This window comes from Mobula birostris, chromosome 17 (genome assembly GCF_030028105.1).
Source record: "Mobula birostris isolate sMobBir1 chromosome 17, sMobBir1.hap1, whole genome shotgun sequence".
Lineage (NCBI taxonomy): Eukaryota > Metazoa > Chordata > Chondrichthyes > Myliobatiformes > Myliobatidae > Mobula > Mobula birostris.
The window spans coordinates 11,225,715-11,252,989 of NC_092386.1; the positions used below are offsets into that span (position 1 = coordinate 11,225,715).

Here is a 27,275-nt window from a genome sequence, read left to right on the forward strand (position 1 = left end):
ACTGTGTTGCTGCCTGCTACAGAGAGGCATCGGAGTTGGTGCCTGAAAGCGGTGTGCAGTCTAACAGCGATTGATTATCTTCATTTTCCCTGTGATCACAAGACACTGTTGGACATTGGTAATGGGGACCGCTGCAAGTCTGGTTCACTGGTTTATTAACCGGACCGACAGCGGAGCAAGCTGCATGGCCTCGGCTGTGGCACGGACTAGGCCTCAAGCTGCGGTTGCTCAGGAAAGGTGACGCAGAGGTGGTGTGCACAGTGACCATGCTGGCATTGGTGCTGCCCTCTAGTGTTTGCTCGATGGAAGACAAGCTGGATTGTGTTCTTCTCCAGACTGCTGCGAGCTTGTTTTTGCTGACAACATCGATGGACTCAGCGACTTTTGGTATATCATTCTTTCTTTTGTATGTGACTATTGTTTACTGATATCTTATATGTGCTATATGTCCTTTGTGCTGTGTATGACTGTTGGTACTTTGTTCTGCACTTTTGGCCCCGGAGGAACGCTATTTCATTTGGCTGTATTCATGGGTATTCATGTATGGATGAATAATAAATAAATTTGAACTTGAGTAAATTAACTCTATGGTTTCTCATTGTCTTTCTAGCTGTCTAACTTTTTTCCCAGTCTGTGCATATTTCTCCTTATCATGTCCTTTCTGCTGTCTGTGTAGAAGTTTGCTAGACTTAAATTGATTGCTAGCTTTCAGCATGACAGCAGTGGCCACAGTGCAGAAGGTCCTCATTGACTATTACGGCAAACAGAACATCTGAAAGGGACATAAAATGTATATTGTTTCAGGCTTCTGTACCTCCTGCCTGGTGGTAGCTGTGAGAAGACGGCATGGACTACATGGTGGGGGTAAGAGTGTGTGCAAACATTTCAGGGTCGTATACTGACCAATTACATGGGCATTAAAGGTAGCACAGTGGTCAGTGTAATTGCAGCGATCACTGATCAGACTTTGTTTCCCACAGCTGTCTGTAAGGAGCTTGTAGATTCTCCCGGTGACTGCACGGGTTTCCTCCAGTTTAATTTGCAGGTTAAGTCAGTGGTGAGGAAAGTTAATGCAATGTCAACACTCATTTCAAGAGGATTAGAATATAAAAGCAAAGATATAATGTTGAGGCTTGGTAAAGCCCTGGTGAGGCCTCGCTTGGAGTATGATGAGCAGTTTTGGGTCCCTTGGTGAGGGTTCAGAGAAGGGTCATGAGAATGATTCCAAGAATGAAAGGCTAATCATATGAGGAACGTTTGATGGCTCTGGATCTGTACTTGCTGGAGTTTAGAAGAATGAGGGGGGATCTCATTGAAACCTATCGGATGTTGAAAGGCCTCAATAGAATGGATACGGAGAGAATGTATCCTATGGGGAGGGAGTCCAGGACCAGAAGGCACAGCCTCAGAATAGAGGGGTGTCCATTTAAAATGGAGATGAAGAAGAATTTCTTTGGCCAAAAGATGGTGAATCTGTGGAATTTGTTGCCACAGGCGGCTGTGGAAGCCAAGTCATAGGGTGTATTTAAGGCAGTGGTTGATAGGTTCTTGGTAAGTCAGGTCATAAAAGGATATGGGAAGAAGGCTGGACAATGGGGTTGAGAGGGAAATGGATCAGCCAAGATGAAATGGCAGAACAGATTCAATGGGCCTAATGGCCTAATTCTGCTCCTACGTCCTATATTCTTACGTCTTCAGTTTCCTCCCACATTCCAAAGATCTATGGGTTTGCATTAGTAAGCTGTGGGCATCCAATGTAGGTGCTGGAAATGTGGCGATGCTTGTGAACTACCCCAGCACGATGATCGGACTGTGCTGGTTATTGGCACAAACGACACATTTCACTGTATGTTTTAAGGTTTCAATGTACTTGTGATACGTTTGTAGATAAGCTAATCTTTAATCTTTAAAACAGTACGATATTAAATATCAAAATACAAAATTATCTGATTTATTCTCTTTTTTGTGCTAATAAAGCCAAGAATATTGTACATTGTGTTCACCTATGGTCTCATAAATTTGCATGACACAGTTCATTCTGCCAAACCTTATGCTAACACTACACAGTGTTAAATTTCATTTACCACATGTCGAACATTTCACTTAACTTTTTCTTACTAAAGTTGGTTACAATCCTTATTATTTACTACTGCAAACTTCAAGATGTGCCTAGCTTCCATTTAAGTCATCAACGTAAATGGAGTTTTGTGATCCTACATCAACCATCGTGTAAAACTAACTATTTCCTGAGTAGAGACACAAGATGGTGGAGGAACTCAGCAGGACAGGTAGCACCTATGGGAGGGGTTCCCAACCTTTATTATGCCATGGACTCCTACCGTTAACCGAGGGGTCCATGGACCCCAGCTTGCGATCACCTGTGGGAGAGGAATAGACGGTCAATGTTTCGGGCTGAGACCCCTCACCAGGGCTGGAAAGGAAGGGGGCAGAAGGCAGAATAAGAAGATGATGGGTGGAAGGTGTACAAGCTGGTAAGTGTTTGGTGAAACCATGTGAGGGGGAAAGTGGAAGGGGTATGAAGTGTGAAGCTGGGAGTGGATCAGTAAAAACAAAGAAAAGGGTTGAAGAGGAAGGAGCCATATATTTGAGAAGCGTGTGCCATATATTTCCTGAGATCTAAGAAATGATTTTTCACCATTAATTTTGCACTCTGCCCCTAGACTAGTGTTCGACCCATGTTGTACTTTCCCTTTTGGAGCCACATTGCAATAGATTCACATAAGTACTATAGATTCTGCACATGCTGGAAATCCAGAGCAACACACATGGTTTTTCACCGTGGTTGTCATTTCTACTTTCTTATTCCAGCTTCTTGCCCTTTCCTTTCCAATCATAATAAGGCCAGAAGACATCGCAGCTAAATTAGGCCATAAATTAGTCTGCTCCACCTTTCCACCATGCTATTTTATTATCCCTCTCAACCCCATTCTCCTGCTTTCTCCCAGTAAACTCTGACATCCTTACTAAACAAGAGCATGTCGACCTCTGCTTTAAATCTAATGAAGGGTTTCAGCCCAAAACCAAATGTTTATTCCTCTGTATAGATTCTGCCGGACCTGTTAAGTTCCCCCAGCATTTTGGTGTGTTGCACAACAAGTACTTAGCCTGCAGTCAGTGATGAAAAGGAAGGCGTCTTCCACAAGGATGGAGATTTATTGGCGATGTCAAAAGATGGTCACAGTCAAGGAGGAATTAGCTGCAGAATCTCAGTCTTAGGTTCATTAATGCACTGTTGTAGTGAAATGATCTGTAGGGACAGTATGCAAAACTAGGATTTTCACTGTACCTTAGTACACGTGACAATACTAAACCAATTTACCGATTTATCAATATAATAATACAGAATTCCCCAAGAGTTAACTTGCAGGTTGAGTCGGTGGTGAGGAAGGCAGTGAGTCAGTGGTGAGGATAGCATTCATTTCGAAAGGACTAGAATACAAAAGCAAGGATGTAATGCTGAGATTTTATAAGACGTTGGTCAGATTGTACATGGAGTATTGTGAGCAGTTTTGGGCCCCTTATCTAAGAAAGGTTGTGCTGGCAAGGAGAGAGTTTGAAGGAGGTTCATGAGAATGAGTCCAAAAATAAAAGGGTTAAAATATGAAGAGCTTTTGATGGATCTGGCCCTGTATTCACTGGAGCTTAGAAAAATGTGGGGGAGATCTCATTGCAATCTATCAAATATTGAAAGGCCGAGATAGAGTAGTTGTGGAGAGGATGTTTCCTATAGTAGGGGAGGCTAGGACCAGAGGACACAGTCGCAGAATAGAGGGTTGTACATTTAGAACAAAGATGAGGGGGAATTTTTCAGCCAGAGGGTGGTGGACCTGTGGAATTCATTCCTACAGACGACTGTGGAGAACATGTCATTGTGTATATTTAAAGCGAAGGTTGAAAGGTTCTTGATTAGTCACAGAGTCATGGTTATAGGGAGAATGCATGAGAATGGAGTTGAGAGGGTTAATAAATCAGCCATAATGGTATAGTGGAGCAGGCTTGCTGGGTGCGAATGTTCTAATTATGCTCCAATTCTTATGGTCTTATAAGAATGTCTGGAAGGAAGGATGCGTAGGTTTACTTCGAGAAGAGTTTCCCTTTAATTAGTTCTCTAGCTTCATCAAAAATCCAACGTTGTCCTTCCAAGTGATACCAGATTCCAATAATCCCTGGAGAGCGAGATTCAACGCCAGCTGGGATGAGTGGGTAACCAGCTGCCAGAAGAAGTTCGAAGTTAGAAGTAAATTTATTATCAAAGTCTATTTATGTCACCATATCCTATCTTGAGATTCATGTTCTAGCAGGCATTTACAGTAAAATAAAGAAATACAACAGAATTTATGCAAATCTATAAATAATCAGACAAACAATGTGCAAAAGAAGGCAAACTGTGCAAATAATAAAATAATTAAAACATGGTGTTTGCGAGCTCCTTTGTAATATTTAAGAGATGTTTGGATAGGTACATGAATTGGAGAGGTATAAATGGCTAAGGTCTGGGTTCTGTTAGATGGGTCTAGGCAGCAGACCTGCTTGATGTGGACTAGATGCATTGAAGGCCTGTTTTCATATAGTAGTACTGTGTAATTCTATGTACGACTCTTAGAGGCTGGAACCTCTCCATAATCCAACTGCAATTACATCTTACAAGTGAGGAATTGACAGCCTGCGACAACCCCAAGATAGACATCACCACCCTCTTTTGGACCGTAAGACACAGGAGCAGAATTGGGCCATTCGGTCCATTGAATCTGCTCTGTCATTCTATGATGTCTGATTTATTATTCCTCTCAACCTCATGTTTTTGTCCTTACCCCATAAACTTGGATGCCCTTACTAGTCAAGAAACTATCAAACTCCACTTCAATACACCCAATGACATTGCCTCCACAGCTGCCTGCTGGAATGAAATCCATGGATTTACCATCCTCTGGTTAAAAAAAATGCTGCTCTTCTCTGTTTAAAATGGATGTTCCTCTTTTCTGAGGCTGTTCCCTCTGGTACTAGACTCTCCCGCTATAGGGAGCATCCTTTCCACACCCACTTTATCTATCAGTATTCGATAGGTTTCAATGAGACCCCCCCCCCCCATTCTCCTAAACTCCAGCGAGTACAGGATCAGAGCCATCAAACACTCCTCATACATTAACCCTTTCATTCCCAGGGTCATTCTCATGAACCTCCTCTGGACTCTCTCAGCACACCCTTTCTCAGATAAGTCAACCAAAGCTGCTCACAATACTCCATGCAGTCTCACCATTGCCTTACAAAGCCTCACAATTACATCCTTGCTTTTAAATCAAGCAGGACCTGGAGCTTTCGACCTAACTCCGGATAATTCTCCCTTTTCTCGCCCGTGTCATTGGTGCCAATATCTACACAAATTCCAGCTGCTCATGCTCCTCCTGTAGAGTCCTGTGTATCTGATCTGAGACATCCCTGATCCTGGCACATGGGAGGCAATGTACCATCTGGGTGTTTCTTTCACATCCACAGAATCTCCTGTCTACTCCTCTAATGATGGAATCCTCTATTACTAATGCACTTCTCTCCTCCCGCTTTCCCTTCTGAACCACAGAGCTGGACTCAATGCCAGAGACCCATTCAATTCAGCTTTCCCCAGTACCTTTCTTCCTTCCACTGGTCCCTGCTGAGTGTCTAATAGATTGTTATGATTGCCAGCCACCAATAAGAGGCCCAGAGCTCTTTTCAAACCTCGCGCTGCCTCAGCCAAACAAGTGACTGCTGACAATGATTGTGGCAGCTGAAAAGTCCCAAAGGTCCTAGGGATCTTTTTAAACCTCGCATAGAACTTACCTCCAATGTCAGTTCTTGCATGCTAAAGCCATTTGAATGAAGATCCTAATCAACAGATAAAGCTGTTCTTTATTCTGTGAACAGACTTGTGCACTGATTCTGGTAACATTTACTTAAGAACAGTTTAAATATTATAATGCTAAAGTAAGTGATAATTTAAATTGTTACTTAAATAATAATATTTATTATTTTCTTGCAATAATATTTTTAAAATAACAGTTAATTAAGATGTTAAAAAGCTTAAATGTCCCACCAAACGTATCCTGGTTATTGATGCAAATTATGCATTGTTCTGTGTATTTAGATGTTTTGATGTTCATGTGACAAATTAAACTAATCTCCTTCTTTCTCGTTCTATTGATGAATTAACAAACTTACAACATTTATAACTACGCTTGAATGCTTCAGTTTCATAACTGAAGACAATTAAATACTGTAAATATTCACACATAAGTATTAGAGCTGACAGCTGCATAGTGTTTCGCTATTTTCCAACTATTTAATGACTCTATATTTAATGCCAACAGCTCCAGATGGAGAGGAGTCAACTACAGCAGGTGGGATATTACTGTTTGCTGCATGCACAATGGTCAATTCATTTGGATATGCATAATACCTGTTACCAGAACAGTCTAACATGCAAATAACAGTACCCTGCAAACATTAAATCTTATTGATTTACGAAGATGCACTTTCTGTGTATTCATGGCCTTTAGCACTAAATGTAACTTATTCTGCAGACCTCGCATTAAATTTAAAATGGCACGGTAGTGGTTAGCACAACGCTTCACAGTACTAGTGACTCAGGTTCATTTCCCGCCGTAGTTGGCAAAGAGTTTGTGTGTTCTCCCCGTGACCACGTGGGTTTCCTCTGGGTGTTCCAGTTTCCTCCCACAATCCAAAGACATACCAGTTGGTAGGCTAATTGGTTATTGTAAATTGTCCCGTGATTAGGCTAGGAATTAAATGGAGAGTTACTGGCAATGTGGTTCAAAGGGCTAGAAGGGCCTATTCCTGGCTGTATCTCAATAAATAAATAAATTTATGCATATACCCCTGCCTTTTGCTTCTTAAGCCCATCACCCCACTGGGGCATAGGGCCAACAACTCACCAGAGTTCTCTGTCCTGGGCCAAAATTTGATCAGCCCTTTGGTTTCCCTTTTCACCACAAACATCTTCTAAGCAAAGATCCTTCCTCTCCCAGGGATGAGGACTTTGGAGCTTTTGCTGGCGTTTCAGTAGCACTGGGTTTTTATGAGATGTGGTTGCTAGCCCCATGCCTAATTCTTCTCTTTTAGCAGCCAGACTTGGGACCGTCCTTGGCAGATTATGTTCCCCTGTGTTTTAGTCGTGGAGCATGCCCTATTAATCTTGTGTCTTATCAGCCAAAATGTAAAAAAATTCTTGCTGAAATGTAAATGATGAACCCAGAGTAGACACAGAAATACTTCCATGTATTTCCATGTTTAGTATGCTTATGACTCTTTGTTTTCTCTCTGCCTTCCTTTCTCTGCCATTTCCCCCCACCTTCACCCAGACCCTCGGATGACTCAGTGATGCTAACGGTAGCAAGGCCAGATAGAGAGTGTTAAAGAGTTGTGGGCAGCAGAAAGTGTGTGTGCTAGAGGTGTAAATGGAGAAGAGAGAAATCAGATCTAAAATACTAAGAAAGGAGAGAAGAAAAACATCTGAATACTGGAAATCTGTTCAACAAGATATAAAACCTCAAAACGTACTGAAAACAAAGAAAATTTTGGAATCGTTTTCTGATTTTAGATCTGATTCCCAGTGTGCCAAACGTACAGAAGTAATCAGAGTTTTAGTATTTAGCTCTAAACGTTATTCATTTCTAAGCATGTTAAAAAATCGTATTGATGACTGTGGCTGTTAGGATTTATCATTTTAAGTTGGGAGTACTGCTTCATACATTATGGACAGCACAGTAGTGCAGTGGTTAGCACAATGCTTTTCAGCTCCAGCTGTAAGATTGGGGTTCATTTCCTGCCAGTGTCTCTGTGACTGCATGAATTTCCTCTGGGTGCTCCGGTTTCTTCCCACGTTCCAAGGATGTAAGGGTTAGAATTAGTAAGTTCTGGGTATGCCACATTGGCACCGGAAGTGTGGTGACACTTGCGAGCTGCCCTTTACAATCCTTTCTGATTTGATTTGACGCAAATGACACATTCCACTGTGTGTTTCAATGTTCATGTGACAAATAAAATTCATCTTTAATGCTTATGTCTCTATGTATCTTAAAAAATATATCCTTCTTTCTAAATTAAACAGCTAGAAAAATGTGAGTTTTTCCAATTTGGTAAATTGAACAGAAAAAGAGTATCTTTGTTAAATAGTGAGGGATTGGGTAGTGTTGATGTTGAGAGAGAGACTTGTGTGTGCTTGTATTCCAGTGACTGAAGGCCAACATGCAGATATAGCAGGTGGACAGATGTTACATTAGTCTTTACAAGATAGTTTGATTCCAGGAATGAGATAGTCTAACTGAAACTGTATCAGGCCTTGTTGAAAACATATCCTGGTAAATTCTGCACAGTTTCGGTCTCCTCACCTTGAAAACTTGTCATGGAGAAGTGAATTTTTGCTGGGTAGGCAGACTTGCTCAACTGGGCATGATTGACTGGACTGGCACTGTATTCTTTAGCGTCTACGAAAGTGAAAGATCTCATCAAATCTGTGATGAAGAGTCTTGGCACGAAACTCTCCATGGATGCTGCCTGACCTGCTGAGATCCTCCAGCATTTTGTGTGTGTTGCTCATTTCTAGAGGAATAGAGTATAGGACCAGGGATGTGATGTTGAGGCTCCATAAGGCGCTGGTGAGACCTCACTTGGAGTACTGTGGGCAGTTTTGGTCTCCTTATTTAAGAAAGGATGTGCTGACGTTGGAGAGGGTACAGAGAAGATTCACTAGAATGATTCCGGGAATGAGAGGGTTAACATATGAGGAACGTTTGTCTGCTCTTGGACTGTATTCCTTGGAGTTTAGAAGAATGAGGGGAGACCTCATAGAAACATTTCGAATGTTAAAAGGCATGGACAGAGTGGATGTGGCAAAGTTGTTTCCCATGATGGGGGAGTCTAATACGAGAGGGCATGACTTAAGGACTGAAGGGTGCCCTTTCAGAACAGAAATGCGAAGTAATTTTTTTAGTCAGAGGGTGGTGAGTCTATAGAATTTGTTGCCACGGGCAGCAGTGGAGGCCAAGTCATTGGGTGTATTTAAGGCAGAGATTGATAGGTATCTGAGTAGCCAGGGCATCAAAGGTTATGGTGAGAAGGCAGGGGAGTGGGACTACATAGGAGAAAATGGATCAGCTCATGATAAAATGGCGGAGCAGACTCGATGGACCAAATGGCCGACTTCTGCTCCTTTGTCTTATGCTCTTATGGTCTAAGATTTCCGGCATCTGCAGAATCTCTTGTGCTGACAAAATTGTTCATGGTCTGTATTGGCCTAAAGCTGGTTGAGTGACTGACCATAACCCTAACCCTAATCCTAACACAAACTAACGGGGAACATGCTGACCTTGAACTCTTGTTAACTCTCCTTTAAGAACTCCCACTTGTCCAACATTACGTCACCTGCTACTAACTCACTTTCTCCAGCTTCTGCTTTGTGCTATCAGAGTCAGCCTTGGCGCAACCTAGTTGCATGACATTAGAGACAATCTTACCCCTTTACATTGGCGTCACATGCTTGCTATGGTTCTGTCTGTACATGGACCTTGAAGAATGAAATTAATTATAGATAATCCAATAAAATTGATTAAAGATAACCCAATATCCAACCTTGTTCATTTCTGAATGATACAGTAGTTTAAAACATTGACCATGTCACAGATAGAACATTGAACATTACAGCTCAGTACAGGCCATTTGGCCCATAATGTTGTGCCAACCTTTTAACCTACTCTCAGATCAATCTCAGCCTTCCCTGTCACAACGCACTCTGTTTTCCTTTCCTCCATGTGCCTAAGAGTTTCTTGAATGCCCCTAGTGTATCTGCCTCTCACACCAACCCTGGCAGTACACTACACTCACCACTTTCTGTGTGGAAACACTTAACTCTGACATCTCCCTTATACTTTCCTCCAGTCAACTTAAAATTATGATGTTCAGAGTTCATGTGGAATTTGTTAAACACATATGGAATCAAAACTTCTTTCAAAGGTTTGTTTGTGTTGCAATAGGGCTTTTAATTCAACTATGCTTTTATTATAGAATTATTTTTGGATGATACCGTGTGGATGGTTGTGGCCTGTTAATTTAATTTGTTGATTTCCACTGAGACTCATTCATTTATGTTCAAAATCCCTCCTGTGGTTCATCTCAAAGCATGCCTTGAAAACAACGACAAGCACAAAATGCTGGGGAAACAGCAAGTCAGGCAGCCCCGATGGAAGGGAATAAAAAGTGGGCATTTCAGGTTGAGATCCTTCATCAGGACTGGAAAGGAAGGGGGAAGAAGCCAGAATAAGAAGGCGGAGGGAGGGAGAGAAGTACAAGATGGCAGGTGATAGGTGAGACCAAAATGATAAATAGATAAATAAGCAGTAAATATTGAGAGCATGAGGTGAAGAATCCTTGAAAGTGAGTTTATAGATGGCGGGAACAGTTCAGTGATGGGAAGAGGGAAGTTGAGTGAAGTTATCCCCTCTGGCTCAAGAGCCTGATAGTAGAGGGTTAGGTTTTTGAAATGCTGGTGATAACCACATTCGTCCTGAATAATTAGATTTCCTTTCAGTTTAACGGTTCATTTAAATCATTTTATCGGTCAGTCAGTTATGTTTCAGAAGGGTATAATGCTACTTTCATGACTCCAGAGTAAGTTGAGGGAGTTGTGTATTGTCTTTCCAATAGGTCCACATGAACAAATTAGCCTGCCATAAGCAAGCTGAATGATGCTAACATTATCATTGTTCCTCCCAGTACACAATGTAATCCTTTCCAAGAGAATAGTGGAATTGAAAGTAGTTGTAAGAAGATCGTTCATGGGAATTCAAAAGCCATTTGCCTCAGTCAGATCTCTAGTGGTAGTCAGAGATGTTATTGGTTATTAAACTTGCTTGGTGAACTTTAAAACAGAGATGTGAAGGAATTTCTTTAGCCAGAGGGTAGTGAATCTGTGGAATTCTTTGTCACAAATGGCTGTGGAGGCCAAGTCAATGGGTATATTTAAAGTTGAGATCGATAAGTTCTTGATTAGTGAGTATGTCAAAGGGATAAGGCAGGAGAATGGAGTTGAAGGAGATAATAAATCAGCAGGGCAGTCTTGATGGGTCTTTTATGGTCTTACAATGTATTATACAAAGTCCATTTGGTGCACGTTATAATGTCCCATAAGATATACCAAAAGAAGTTCTGCACTCTGTCACCTACAGGACAAGTTGTGCACCTACCCATACACCTCCTCCCTCACCTACATTCAAGGCCCCAAACAGGCAACATTTCACCTGCAAGTCTTTTGGCATTATTTACTGTTTCCAGTGCTCCTGGTGAGACCTCTTCTACAGTGATGAGACCTGTCGTAGATTGGGACATTGCTTTGTCATGTGGCCACACATTTCAATTTGACTTCCCTCTCCCATTCTGACATGTTTGTCCATGGCCTCCTCTACTGCCACAATGAGGCCACCCTGAGTTCAGAGGAGCAACACCTCATACTCCATTTGTATAGCCTCAAACTTGATGGCATGAACTTCTGGTAATTTCTCCACACCTCCCCTTCTCTTTATTTTTGATTCACCATTCTGGTTATCCTCTTTTCTTTTCCTCACAGGCTCATCACCTCCCTCTGGTTCCCCTCCTTCTTCCCTTCCTTCCATGGTCCACTGTCCCTTCCTGTCACATTTCTTCTTCTTCTTCAGCCCTTTCCATCTTCCACCTTCCAGCTTCCTCATCCCCCCCCTCTCCCACCACCCACCTTTCCACTCACTTAATCTCACCTATCACCTGCCAGTTTATACTCCTCCCCCACCTTTTTATTCTGGCTTCTTCTCCTTTCCTTTCCAGTCCCGAGGAAGGATCTAGGCCCAAAACATCGACTGTTTATTCCCCCTCCATAGATGTTGCCTGACCTGTTGAGCTCACCAGCACTTTGTGTGTGTTATGTAAATTGTTTACAGTAGTGCTAGAAAGTTTGTGAACCCTGTAGAATATTCTCTGTTTCTGCATAAATATGACCTAAAATGTGATCAGATCTTCACGTAAGTCCTAAAACTAGATAAAGAGAACCCAATTTATTTATTGAGAAAAATGATCAATGTATTTCTTGGAAAAAGTATGTGAACCCCTGGGGTAATAAAAACGTAAGAAATGGGAGCAAGAGTCGGTCATCTGGCCTGTCGAGCCTGCTCCACCATTCAACAAGATCATGGCTAATCTGGCCATGGAGTCACCTCCACCTACCTACCTTTTCCCCATAACCCTTATCTCCCCTACTTTGCAAAAATCTATCCAACCTTGTCTTAAATATATTCATCAAAGTAGCCTCCACTACCTCATTGGGCAGAGATTTCCACGGATTCACCATCCCTTGGGAAAAGCAATTCTCATCTGCATCTTAAATTTACTCCCCAAACCTTGAAGCTATGTCCCTTAGTTATGTCCCTACCAGTGGAAGCAACTTTCCTGCCTCTATCTTATCTATCCCTTTCTTAACAGAATTTTGTGTGTGTTGCTTGGATTTCCAGCATCTGCAGATTTTCTCTTGTTTGTGATTAAAGAGAGAGGTCACAGAAGATTGGCCAGACCGGTACAAGCTGACAGGAAGACAGCAGCAGCCACTGAGTGGCCACTAAGGGTACATGATTATTGGTTGTAAAGTAGCAAGTGATTTTTGACACAAGATTTTCTTTCGCTCCTGGAGATAAGAACTAAAAAGAAATTAATAACAAACCAGGCTACATTTGGAGGTCTACAGATGAGCAGAAAAATAATATTCGTTTCAAATTTGCATGACGAAAATAACTGAATTCCTAGTTCATCATGTAATTTTAATCATAGACTGTATTCATAAATAATCCAGACAAGAGGTTTCTAGTAGTTGTTAAAGACAACCATCAGAAGTCAACAAGGTACCTCAGGCGAAGAAATTTAATGCATGTGTGGTAATTTCTATGCCAAACTAATAAAAGAAACCCCAAAGTTTCTACATTTAATAGCCGAGAAGTTAAAGTTTTGTGGTGATTCATATGGCAAAAAATAATGTTTGATGTAGCACTGAGTCATAATGACACGGAAATTTCAGGTCCAGTTCCCGCTTCTGCCTTGAAAGGCTGCCATAACTGTATCACTTAAAGCTGGCTCTTAGGAATGGAAATTAGTCAGGGGATTATCTCTCAAGACTGATTTGTGAGTTTTAGATAACTTCCGGACCAATGCCTATTTAAGTACCTTCATTGTGAATGCTTTCCTTGTCATTGTATATTTGTAGCGGTCACAGCCATGGTTTCAATTACACTCTCAGTTAACCTGAGCTTGTATCACCTATTAGCTTATGTTAATAGTTATGGGCTTTTAGATCACCTGCAAAAAAGGAAATACAAGATATCCCTGGCCCTTTCCTGAAGTTCCCTGCATTTTTGCAGAGCACATTCCTGCAATTGTCCACAAGCTTTCCTGCACACCAATCCCCACTCCTGCATCATTTATGATGCAATAAATACTTACCCAAGGATCTCTGACTGTCACCTCTAGAAGCTTTACAGCTCATCTGTGAGCATCGCGTCTAAGGATCTTTTATCAAGGACTGTATAAAATCAGAGGCTAATACTTTAAACATATCTTTAATGTTTGCAAATCAAAACACAAGAGATTGTGCAGATACTGGAAGTCCAAAGATATGCAGATTGCTTGAGGAACTCAGTGGGTCAGGCAGCGTCTATGGAGAGGAATAAACAGTTTGCATTATGTACTGCAAACAATAGAAAATCTGCTGATCCGGGAAATCAGAGCAACACACACAAAATGCTGGAGGAACTCAGCAGGCCAGGCAGCATCTATGGAAAAAAGTACAGTCGATGTTTCGGGCCGAGACCCTTCGTCAGCACTGGAGAAAAAATGTTGAGGAGTAGATTTAAAAGGTGCGGCGGGGGGGAGGGGGAGAGAGCTACCAAGTGATAGTTGAAACCTGGAGGGGGAGGGATGAAGTAAAGAACTGGGAAGTTGAGGTGAGGTGAGGGAGGGAAAAAGGGATAGAAAATGGAGAAGGGGTGGGGTGGGGGGCATTACCGGAAGTTTGAGAAAACAATGTTCATGCCATTAGGTTGGAGGCTACCTACATGGAATATAAGGTGTTGTTTCTCCAACCTAAGTGTGGCCTCATCATGACAGTGGAGGAGGCCATGGATGGACATATTGGAATGGGAAAGGGACGTGGAATTAAAATGGGTGGCCACTGGGAGATCACGTTTCTTCTGGCGGATGGAGCGTAGGTGCTTGGGGAGGCCGTCTGTCAATCTACGTTGGATCTCACTGTTATACAGGAGGCTATACCGGGAGCACCGGACACAGTTTATGACCCCAACAGACTCACAGGTGAAATGTCGCCTCACCTGGAAGGACTGTTTGGGGCCCTGAATGGTAGTGAAGGAGGAAATGTAAGGGAAAGTGTAGCACTTGTTTCGCTTGCAAGGATAAGTGTCAGGAGGGAGATCAGAAGGGAGGGACAAATGGACAAGGGAGTCGCATAGGGAGCGATCCCTGTGGAAAGCAGAAAATGGGAGGAAGGGAAAGCTGTGTTTGGTGGTGGGATCCCATTGGAGGTGGTGGAAGTGTCGGAGAATTATGTGCTGGACGCGGAGGCTGGTGGATTGGTAGGTGAGGACAAGGTGTAAAAGCAGATGTGCGACATTATATGCTGACACCCTTTGTCAGCACTGGAAAGGAAGGGGGAAGAAGCCAGAATAAGAAAATGGAAGGGGAGGGAAGTATTTTTTCCCAGCTTCTCACTCATCTTCACTCTCCAACCCACCCACACTACCCCTCGTCTGGTCTCACCTATCACCTTGTACTAATTCCTCTCTCCCCCCCCCCCCCAACTTCTTATTCTTGTCAGTTCTTTATTGGTTTACCTTACAAGATTATTATGTACCTCTAAAGAGATCTAGATAAATATAATATTAGAATTGTTGTTTTGCAAATGACGATCATAATTGATTTTTTTTAATTCTTTTTCCTATTTATACTTTCTGATATACAGGAGCTTGTCAGCCGAACCCATGTCATAATGGAGGGATGTGTGAAGTGAGTGACAGTTACCGCGGTGACACATTTATTGGCTACATCTGCAGGTGTCCTGATGGATACAGTGGAATGCATTGTCAGCATAGTGAGTTCTGTTCCAATGACATATGTTCATTAGAAGAAGCCTAAGATTATGGTTTAACTCTTAGAAAGTATGACTGAAGTAAATGGAGCAAACATAACACTTGTTAACAGCTGTCATTCTCACTATAGAACCTTGGAGTTTTTTTTTGTCATGTTCAACAAAAATATATTACTTTTGTCTTGATTTCTGAAGTGCCATCATTTAGTTAAAATCAGAATCAGAATTATTATCAAAGTTCAAAACACATTTTCTTATATACAACCTTGAGATTCATCCATGAAACAAAGAAATTTAGTAGAACCATTGACATCAGAAGACTATCAAACACCCAATGTGCAGAGAGAAAAAAAACAAATAGTGCAAACAATCAAAGCAAGCAAACAGCATTCAGAACTGAAGTTCACAACTCCAGGCAATCTGCAGCCGATTCAGAAGCCCGCCGGTTGCTGGCCACAGCCTCAGTCCATCGCAGAGACAAGCAAACCCTCATGAAGTCACACCAGTTACAACAACTTTAAGGAACCACACATCAGTATTTGGACAGCAAACGTAGAACAATACAGCACAGTACCGTACATCCCTTTGGCCCACAATGTTGTGACAACCATTTAACCTATTCTAACTCTTCCCTCCTACATAGCCCTCGGCTTTTTCCATCATCCATGTGGCTCTCTAACAGTTTCATAAGTGTCCTCATTGTATCTGACTCTATCACCACTTCTGACAGGGTGTTCTGTGCACACACCACTCTCTATGAAAAGACCTTTCCTCTGACATCCCCCTATACTTTCCTCTTATCACCTTAAAATTATGCCCCTGGTATTAGTCATTTCCAGCCTGGGAAAAAGATCTGTGGGTACCCACTCAATCTATGCCTCTGATCATCTTGTAAATGGTTGGGCTAGTTAACATTTGCTTCACTCTGATTTTATTTTATTCTTCTGTCCTTTATGAGTGAAAACTGAATATTCAGTAGTAATGACAATAAATATTGTATGTAGTTTATCACTTTAATGAATATTTACAGTATTTTTTGATTGTCCTTTCAAGAGATTAATGTTGATCATTTTTGAATAGATTTTCTAAAATGCTTTATTTATTTTACTCTGTCTCTGTTATATGCTTACTAATATTAAAACAATGAATTCATGTAAATAAGCAGCAGGACTTATCCTTTTTCTTGAAAAGAATTCAATGATTATTGTTACTAATTCATTAATCAATTATAATCTCTGCTCAAAATTACCATGGCATGTAAAAGAGTTTTAGATGATTGCCAATTTGGCACTCACTCAGAAAGATTCCCCATTCCTTGCCCTATCAGAATCAGAATTTGTTTTATTATCACTGACATATGTTAAGACGTTTGTTGTTTTGTGACAGTAGTACAGTGTAAGACATAAAGAAATACTATAAGTTACAAAAAAATGCAAAAGAGGAATATGAGTTAGTAAATCACAAACATAAGAAGTTCTGCAGATGCTAGAAATCCAGAGCAACACACACAAAATGCTGAAGGAACTCAGCAGGTCAGGCAGCATCTATAGAAATGAATACACAGTCGGCGTTTTAGGCCGAGACCCTTCTTCAGGGCTGGTGAGGTAGCGAACATAGGTTCTTGGGCTATTGAGAAATCTGACCACAGAGGGGGAAGAAGCTGTTCCTTAAACTCAGAGTGCAGGTCTTGCCACTTCCCTGCAGGTAGCAATGAGAAAAAGGCATGTCCCATATTGTGTGGGTCCTATCAAAATATTTAGAAGCCCCACCTCTTTTGTCAGATGTTAGCTTAACCTTGGCTCAGTGGTAACGTTGTTACCTCTCATCAGGTGGGTTTGGATTCAAGCACCAATCCAAATATACTGGGGTGTACGAAAGAGGTGGAAACTTTTATTACTGCCTTTCATTTAGCCTCTTGTCCTGTTTCCTCATCCTTGCTCTAGTCTGTGGCTTTGTTGTATTGGTGATGCCTCAAAAGACGATGACTCAAAATGACGACATCCATCATTAAGGACACCCTTCAGCCGGGACATGTCCTTTTCTCATCAGTGAGGAGGCACAGGGGCCTGAAGACTCACACCCAGGGTTTTAGGAAAGATTTTTGAATGGATAATGACTCCACGAGAACTATCAGGCTACATTGGTTTTCTCTTATTTATTTTTTTAGATATTTTTAATTTTAATTTGTAGTCTATTTCATATATTGCACTGTACTACTGCCACAAAACAACAAATTTCATGAAATTTCAGTGATAATGAACCTGATTCTGATTCGGAATCACTTCTGATGTGTGTTGCGTGAATTTCCAGCATCTGCAGAATTCTTCGTGTTTCGGTATGCTTCTTTTGCCTTGGAAATCCTTATTAACATACAAGATAGAGCCTGGTATTCACAATGGCCTAAACAGCAATTTTAGTTACTCGTACAATTGATTTAGAGTCAACCTTACCTTCCAAAAACAGGTAGTTGTTCCATTACTTTGATCAAGGGCTTTTTATTTGTTACTCTTCTCTTCAAAGCGTTATTAATTTACTCAAGTGTGCCACAGTCACATCACCAGTCTATTAGAATGTGAAGGGCAACAGCCTTGTCATATTTGTAATTCAGATATGTACACCTGACCTTGGCATGTGTACTGTTGTGTTATTTATAAAATCCTCACAAACAGGTGAGAGACTGATTTGCCTTCCGAGAATCGATGATATGGCTTAACTCTTCCAGCTGCTATAATGTATTAACATCTCAGGTCAGAGTTTATGCTAAACCCGTTCCTTCTGTGTTGTAAAAGCATTAAGTTTCCTCTCCGCTTTATTCATCAATCAGTTCTTGTTTCCAGGGAAACATTAGCTGGATGAGAATGCTGTTGTTTGTATGTTGATTTCACAATGAGCTGAACCATTTAAATCCCTCATTAACAAGGGGACGACTTGTTTTTGAAGCAGATAGCGGCTGATTATTTACACATGCAGGACTTTAGGTATCATTATCACACACAGCGGAACTACAGAATGGTTATGGCATAGAAGAAGGTCATTTCACCCGTCAAGGTCCGCTGTAACTCTGTCATAAAGAATTGAGTCCCGATCTGCTCACATAAACCAGCCTCCCCTCCACGGACTCTGTCTATACTTCTCACTGCCTCGGTAAATCATGACATCACATCCTTCCTGTCCACACAGGTGAGCAGGCAGGACTCTGGTTAACATATCACCTTAACACCAGCAGCATTAAAGCTTCAGGCACTCACTCAGATCTGTATTGGATTGTCAGCCTGGATTTGTTTCTCAACTCTTGCATTCTTGACCTCCCAACCTACCTCATGACCTCTCAATCTACCTCGTTATAATCTTGCCTCCTCTCCATGGACTCTGCCTATACTTCCCGCTGCCTTGGTAAAGCAGGCAACATAATCAAAGATCCCACCGACCCCCAAACGTTCTCTCTTCTCTCATGTCCCATCAGGCAGAAGATACAGAAGCCAGAAAGCACTGACTACCAGGCTGAAGGACGGCTTCCACCCTGCTGTTATAAGGCCATTGAATGGTTCTTAGTACATTAAAATCCAAATTTCAACATAAATTTATTACCTAAGTATGTGTATGTTACTATATACTACCTCCAGCTTCATTTTCTTGCAGGCATTGACAGTAAATGGTGCAAAGAGAGAAAAGAAAAACAGTAGTGAGGTAGTGTCCATGGGTTCAATGTTCACTTAGAAATCCGATGGCAGAGGGGAAGAAGCTATTCCTGAGTAGTTGAATGTGTGCTTTCAGGCTCCTGTACCTCCTTCCTGATGGTAACAAAGAGAAGAGGGCATGTCCTGGATAGTTGTGGATAGCTGGGATCTTTAATAATGGATGGCACCTTTTTGAGGCATTGTTCCTTGAAGATGCCCTGGATACGACGGAGACTAGTGCCCATGATGGAGCTACATCTGCAGTGCCCCCCCGCCCCCATGCCAGATGGTGATGAGACTAGTTAAAATACTCTTTACAGTACATCTGTACAAATTTGAATGAGTCTTTGATGATATACCAAACCTCCTAAAACTCCTAATGAAATGTAGCTGCTGCCATGCATTGTTGTAATGAGTTGATCTGTATAGTTAGTGTGCAAGAAATGTTTTGTCCTGTACTTTTGCACATGTGACAATTGTAAGACAATTTACTATCTCCTTACAATTTCTGTCCTCACAAATGTCGCACATCTTCCTTTCGAATGCCACAGTCTACTCTGCCTCCGCCCTTACGTTTGACAGTGTATTTCACACCCACTACAAGTCTTCATATCACCTTTACTCTTTGCCAATTACCTTCATTCCAGAACACACTCAAAGTGCTGGAGGAACTCAGCAGGTCAGGCAGAATCAGCGGAATAAACAGTTGACAGTTCCATAAGACCATAAGATATAGGAGCAGAATGGCTCCACCATTCCATCATGGCTGATTCATTGACCATTTACAGTCTGACCGGTACCTTATAAAACCTCAGCATTACATCCTTACCTTTATATTCTAGTCCTCTCAAAATGAGTGTCAACATTGCTTTTGCCTTCCCATACCACCGACTCAGCCAGCAAGTTAACCTTTAGGGCAAGGGTTCTCAACATTTTATGCACGATAGACCCCTACCATTAACCAAGGGGTCCATGGACCCCAAGTTGGGAACCCCAGCTTTAGCACATTCTGCCTGAGGACTCCCAAGTCCCTTTACACCTCTGATTTCTGAATTTTTCTCCAACCCAATTTAGAAGATAGTCTATGCCTTTATTCCTTCTACCAAAGACCGTACGCTTGCTTGCATTAGAGAAGAGCCAAATCCTGATGAAGGGCCAAGACTCTTCATCAGGACTGAAACACGGTCTGTTTAGATGCTGCCAAACCTGCTGAATTCCTCCAGCACTTTGTGTGTGTACCTCAAGGTTACAAGCATCGGCAAGATCTCTTATGCTAACCTTTATTGTACATCCTCGGGTTCCTGACCCCTCACCCAGTGAGATCTACCAGAAGCAAACAATCCTCATCTCGCTACATAACAAAAATCCCTCACACTGTAAGTCAATTTGGCTAATTAATATTAGGAAAGTTAGAATGATAATAATTCATAGCTTCAGTAGGTTTTTCTGTTTTCAGAAATTAAGTGCTTTGTAATAAAAATTATTACCAAGCAGTTTTCTGAAATGATACTTAAACATTGGTAACAGCTTCCAATATGATATTGATTTATGTTCCCTACAATTATTTAGGTAATTAAAATTCTATTACTTTTTTTCCTACTGTATTTGAAAAGTCTATCTTATTTCATATCCATGCAGTGTATTGAAAGGAATTATATTGTGGTAGATAATATGTTCCATTGTAGAAGGTAGACTGATAGAATATAATATCACAGCTTGCATTCAATTGAAAATCTTCCTTATGAAGTCAGGGAATTTCATCATAATCCAAAGGTTTATGTGTAGGTGCATAGAAAGGGGATAAAGTGGAGAGATCTCTGTGGAGTGTGTTGTATATCCAGGGCTGAATTTTGTAATATGTTTATAAAAGACAATTTAAATCTATCTTATTTTGTGGTAATCCAAGAAAGCTTTACAGTTCTGTGCAGGAGAGCCTACGACAGACGCAAATCCTCTCTACTATTCTCATAATATATCCTCTGCTGTTCCAGCAGGATTAAGGTGAGAACCTTGGAAGCAGAAACAGGTTCTTGCCTAAAAGCAGGAGTTAATCTATATATAATAGTGCAGTAATTAAACGATTGAACATAGGAGTTCTGGACTGTTGATATAGGGACATGAAATTCGATTTCAGCATGACAGCCTGTGAATTTATATTCAAATAATAACTCTGGAATTTAAGTGTTAGTTCCTGAGGAGGTGATCATTATGGCATAGGGTTATTTCATAAATCCATCCTCTTAGTCATTAGTTAGTGTGGCATATATATGACTCTGGATAATGACCTTAAATGCCAAGCAAAGCATTTACCTGGTACAACTGGGGATGGGCGTTAACCTCAATTTTAAGCAGCAAATCCAATAGCCAGCATAAATGCACAGGTCCATGCAGATTATCTTCCTTTGGCACTTGGCCAGCATGTTAGGATTGTAGCTAAACATTTCCAATAAAATCACAAGATGCTGGAGACACTCAGAAGGTCAGGCAGCAGCAGGATCTGATCAATGGTCGTTAACCTGAAATGTCAATTCTATTTGTCGCTCTGCAAGCACTGCCTAATCTGCTGACACTTCCCAGTATTTTCTACTTTTATGGACCCCATAAGCCATAGGAGCAGAATTAGGCCATTCGGCCCATTGAGACTTCCCCACCATTCTATCGTGGTTGATTTATTCTCCCTCTCAACCCCATTCTCCTTGTAATAGAAACATAGAAAGCCTAGAACACAATACAGGCCCTTCGGCTCTTGAACTGAACTCGTTGTGCTGAACTCGTTCTTACTTTAGAAATTATTTAGGGTTACCCCAGCCCTTCATTTTTCTAAGCTCCATGTACCTATCCAGGAGAGACCCTATCATATCCGCCTTCACCACCATCACTGGCAGCCCATTCCACGCACTCACCACCCTCTGCATAAAAAACTTACCCCTGACATCACCTCTGTACCTACTTCCAAGCAACTTAAAACTGTGTCCTCTCGTGTTAGCCATTCCAGCCTTGGGAAAAAGCCTCTGACTATCCACACAATCAATACCTCTCATCATCTTATACACCTCCATCAGGTCACCTCTCATCCTCCGTCACTCCAAGGAGAAAAGGCCGAGTTCACTCAACCTACTCTCATAAGGTATGCTCCCCAAATCCAGGAAAAATCCTTATAAATCTCCTCTGCATCCTTTCTATGATTTCCACATCCTTCCTGTAGTGAGGCGACCAGAACTGAGCACAGTACTCCAAATGGGGTCTGACCAGATCTTGTATAGCCGCAACATTACCTCTCAGCTCCTAAACTCAAACCCATGATTGATGAAGGCCAATGCACAGTATGCCTTCTTAACCACGGAGTCAACCTGCGCAGCAGTTTTGAGTGTCCTATGGAATCGGAACCTAAGGTCCCTCTGATCCTCCACACTGCCAAGAGTCTTACCATTAATGCTGTATTCCACCATCATATTTGACCTACGAAAATGAACCACCTCACTCCTATCTGAGTTGAACTCCATCTGCCACTTCTCAGCCCAGTTTTGCATCCTATCGATGTCCCGCTGTAACCTCTGACAGCTCTCCACACTATCCACCCACCCTTTGAGTCATTAGCAAATTTAATAACCCATCCCTCCACTTCCTCATCCAGGTCATTTATAACAATCATAAAGAGTAGGGGTCCCAGAACAGATCCCTGAGGCACCCCACTGGTCACTGGCCTCCATGCAGAATATGACCCATCTACAGCCACTCTTTGCCTTCTGTGGGCAAGCCAATTCTGGATCCACAAAGCAATGTCCCCTTGGATCTCATGCCTCCTTACTTTCATAATAAGCCTTACATAGGGTACCTTATCAAACGTCTTGCTGAAATCCATGTACACTACATCTACTGATGTACCTTCATCAATGTGTTTAGTCACATTCTCAGAAAAATTCAATCAGGCTCATAAGGCACGACCTGCCTTTGACAAACCCATGCTGACTATTCCTAATCATATTATGCCTCTCCAAATGTTTATAAATCCTGCCTGTCAGGATCTTTTCCATCAACTTACCAACCACTGAAGTAATCTTTGTCACCCTTACTAATCAAGAACCTATCAACCTCTGTTTTAAATATATCTAATGACTTGGCCTCCACGGAATAGATGCATCTCCATCTGGATAAAGAATTTCTCCTCATCTCTGTTTGAAAGGGACATCTTTGTATTCTGAGACTGTGACCTCTGACCCTAGGCTTAAACACTAATGAAAACATCCTCTCCACATCTATGCTATCTCGGCCGTTCAATATTTGGTAGGTTTCTATGAGATCCTAGAAACCTTAGAAACCATAGAGAAACTACAGCACAGATCCTCTCTCATTCTTCTGAACTCCAGCAAGTACAGGCCCAGCTCCATCAAATGCTCCTCAGAAATTAACCCTTTTACGAAATTCCCATATGCTTCCTCCAAAGCTATGGAGTTTTTCTTAGATATAGTGCCCAAATCTGCTCACAATACTCCAAATGTGGTCTAACCATTGCCTTATAAAGCCTCAGCATTACATCTTTGTTATTTATATTCTAGTCCTCTCAAGATGAATGTTAACATTGCATTTGCCTTCCTTAATACCGACTCAACCTGCAGCCTTCCTTGCCCCTGACTTAACCAATACTGAAAAAAGTGAAAGTTGGCCAGTGTGGTTTCTGGCGCTTGGTTCAGGTGAGGTTGGAGAATGAACTTTGGCCAAAGGGAAGCCATGTTTCCAGTGTGAATATAAGGTACTAGCACAGAAGGGGATAATTTTGACCCACCTCATCTATGGCCCTTTTTGGAATCTGGAATCCTCTCATCTACTTGATTGCTTAAGGTTGTTATGGCCGGCAGTGGTAGTGAGGATAAGCTCCCACTACTTATTAAATGCTCCCAATGGTGTGCGTCTCCAATAGACTCTGACAACCTAGTCCAGCTCCTGACATTCATGTGCAGCTTAGTTACTAAACCCGGTGGAACCGTCTCTACTGACAGGAGAAGTGGCAAAGGTGGGTTACTGGCACCTTAAAACCGGATGCTTCTGGTCCATGGGGCTCGTCAATCGTGGTTTGCAGCTCATCCTCGAGAAGGAAAACTCTGATCACAAATCTACGCTGCCTTTCGGCTACACTCATTCATGGGGAAGACTTCAGGCGTAAACCCGGGGAAAACAATCTGCACCTGGAGTCCCTAAAGCCATTTTTTGTAACTTCAGAAATTAATTGAAAGAAAATCATGGGAAATCAATATAAACAGACACACAATTTCACTTTCACAGAGGCTCATTCATGGTGATGTATGCTGTTCACGTATTTTTACATATAACCTGTAATGAATTATGTAAGCAGCAAAACCTGTTTAATCAAACAATATATTTACAATATTACCCAAATACTACTGAAATTTGCATTTGGGAGAATACCCCAAGAGGAGCGTCCCCTTTAGTAAATTTTTAAAGTGTTTCATTTTCAAAGGGTAAACAGGACAATCCATCAGCATTCCTGTGATTAGTTATCCTCTTTATTTTGATCTTGTAAGTGTGTCCTCCGAGATACAAAGCCCATATCCTCATTTGTGTTGCTGCCGTTAGTGGAGCACCCTTCTGTGGATTGAAAATGAACACTAGTGGTTGATGATCAGTAATGAGGGTAACCTCACTTCCATACAAATACTGGTTGAAATGTTTTACACCTCAAACTAGGCTCATAGAAACATAGAAAATAGGTGCAGGAGTAGGCCATTCGGCCCTTTGAGCCTGCACCACCATTCAGTATGATCATGGCTGATCATCCAACTCAGAACCCTGAACCTGCCTTCTCTCCATACCCCCTGATCCCTTTAGCCACAAGGGCCATATCTAACTCCCTCTTAAATATGGCAAATGTACTGGCCTCAACTGTTTCCTGTGGCAGAGAATTCCACAGATTCACCACTCTCTCTGTGAAGAAGTTTTTCCTAATTTCGGTCCTAAAAGGCTTCACCTTTATCCTCAAACTGTGACCCCTCGTTCTGGACTTCCCCAACATCGGGAACAATCTTCCTGCATCTAGCCTGTCCAATCCCTTTAGGATTTTATATGTTTCAATAAGATCCTCCCTTAATCTTCTAAATTCCAATGAGTATAAGTCTAGCCGATCCAGTTTTTCATCATATGAAAGTCCTGCCATCCCAGGAATCAATCTGGTGAACCTTCTTTGTACTCTCTCTATGGCAAGAATGGCTCTCTGTCAATATATGAGTAATATTTCTCTGCAGTGGTAAGGGAATGTGAGGCAAAGGCTCTGGGGTGTTCATCTCTATCGCTCATAACGTGTGACATGACTGCACCCATACCATAAGGCGAGGCATCACAGGCAAGCTTCACCAGATGATGTGGTTCTTAATTTGTGTACAGTGTCTGATATCACCATTTCCTTTGCCTTTTGGAAAGCCCCTTCACACTTATTTGTATATTGCCATTTCTTCTTGATCTATAGCAGTGAGTTCAAGGGGGAAGCACAGTAGCCAGGTGTGACAGTAACCTGTTAGAGTAATTGACAAATCCTGAAAAGGACTGTAATTGGCCTTGAGGCCAATTCTTTGCCATATTCTTTGGTCTTGAGGCATTCACCGCTACTTGAATTTTCTCAGCACACGTGTGTAATACTTGTGTGTCAATGGTGTGACCACAGTAAGTGATGCTTGGTTTAAAGAATTCACACTTGTCGCATCATGCCCTGAGTCAATAATCTTCTAGTCTCTTTAACACTGTCTTGAGATTTTGAAGATGTTCCTTGTCTTTCCCACCAGTAACAATGATGTCATCCAGGTAACATCAAGAGCCTGGGCAGCTTTGCAGCTCCCGGTCCATAGCTTTCTGCCAACATGCAAATGCAGATACTATCCAAAAATAAACCTATTATAGAGAGAAAGCCCTTGAAAATGGTTATGGTGAGAAACACTTTGGACTCTTCTTCCATCACCATCTGTAGGTTAGCCTGAGCTGAGTTCACTTTGCTGAAGTGTTTTCCCTTCAGAAAGGTTCCTAAAGTTATCCTCTATCCAGGCAAATTGTATTGATCTACTTTCAGTACTGGGTTGATAGTGATGTTAAAATCTCCAGAGATCCTGACAGACCCATTCTTCTTGGCTACTGGGACTGGAGGCTTTTCCCATGGGCTCCACTAACCTTGGAAAGAATTCCTTCAGCCTCCATGTGATCTAGCTCACTGACTACTTTATCATGGATGGTATAAGGAACCAGTCGGGCTTTGTGAAACTTAGCTGTGGCATTTTCATTTAACACCATTTTCCCCTTGCTATATTTGAGTTTTCCAGTGCTATCCTTGAACATTGCTGTGGCATCATCCAATACCTTTCTTAATTCCCTTTCAGTTGACATTATTCCAGGGAACGTAGCATGCAAATAGTAGATGGATCTCCAGTCAAGTTGTATTTGCCTCAACCATCCAGGCCCCAAAATGTTGGCTCTCCTGTCTTTACACCATGGTCCTGAAAAACTTTGTCTCATTTTTATTGTGTACTGTACCAGCAGTTATGGTCGAAATGACAGCAAAAAGTGACTTGACTTGACTTGTATACAAGCCCAATGTGACTAGTTGGTTGTTGTATTTCACTGTTACGAATGTCATTCCCACAGGAATTACCTTTTCTCCAGTATAAGTTCTTAGTTGGATATCTGCAGGCTTCAGTTCAGTATCTTTGAAATGCCAGTCAAATTCATTTTACAGAATGACTGAAACAGCTGAGTCAGTGTCCAATTCCATTTCAATTTGCTGTTCACCTCTAGCATAAGCTGGATCACTTGACTATTGCCAGTTTTCAAATTGTGAATCTCAAGGCTATCCAGTCCTGTATCACTCAGATCATAATCAGATTTTTCAACAACAGCCTGCAGATTAGTGCTCTATTTGAAACTGCAACTTGACTTTTTGCTATTACTCAAATGTTACTGAAGTTTTAAATGCACAACACCTAAGACAGTCCTATGTTGAGTTCAACACTGGCTGACAGCTCCTGCAACACTGTTGGTGCTAAACTGCATCAGTCTTTGCTGTTCCTTTGGAGCTATCAGCTGCATGGAGAAGGGGAGCCTGTAGTATGAGTAGAGGCTTGCTCTCCATATGGTACCGCCCTGGCTTGCATATCCCATATACAGCTAGGATTCAACATCCATGGTAGACCTTGACCAACGGAGAGCCTCATCTTCATCTACTCCCTCTGCTTGGTCCATTCTGTGTATTCCGCAGTTCTGATTTGAACGTTGCTATCTATTGTTTATAATTTATTTCACGTAGTTCTTTATTCTTTATAATTGTTGAATGTTGTTGTATTTTGGCATGTTGTGCTCTGACCAACTCACCACACCAAATCCTAATACATGTATATGTATATAGTAAATTGGTCCTTGATCCT

The 27,275-nt window shown here is 41.7% G+C and overlaps 1 protein-coding gene across 2 annotated transcripts in view; it reads left to right on the top strand.

The window, feature by feature from the left end:
* LOC140211501 (EGF-like repeat and discoidin I-like domain-containing protein 3) overlaps positions 1-27,275 on the top strand; it is a 298,350-nt gene that overhangs the window by 92,187 nt on the left and 178,888 nt on the right. Inside the window, exons 3-4 of one of the 2 annotated variants that reach the window (XM_072281267.1) lie at positions 6,363-6,392; positions 15,056-15,184. In XM_072281267.1, the coding sequence (XP_072137368.1) occupies positions 6,363-6,392; positions 15,056-15,184 (159 nt within the window). The remainder of the gene's footprint in view (positions 1-6,362; positions 6,393-15,055; positions 15,185-27,275) is intronic. The other variant, XM_072281268.1, reaches the window with a different exon arrangement.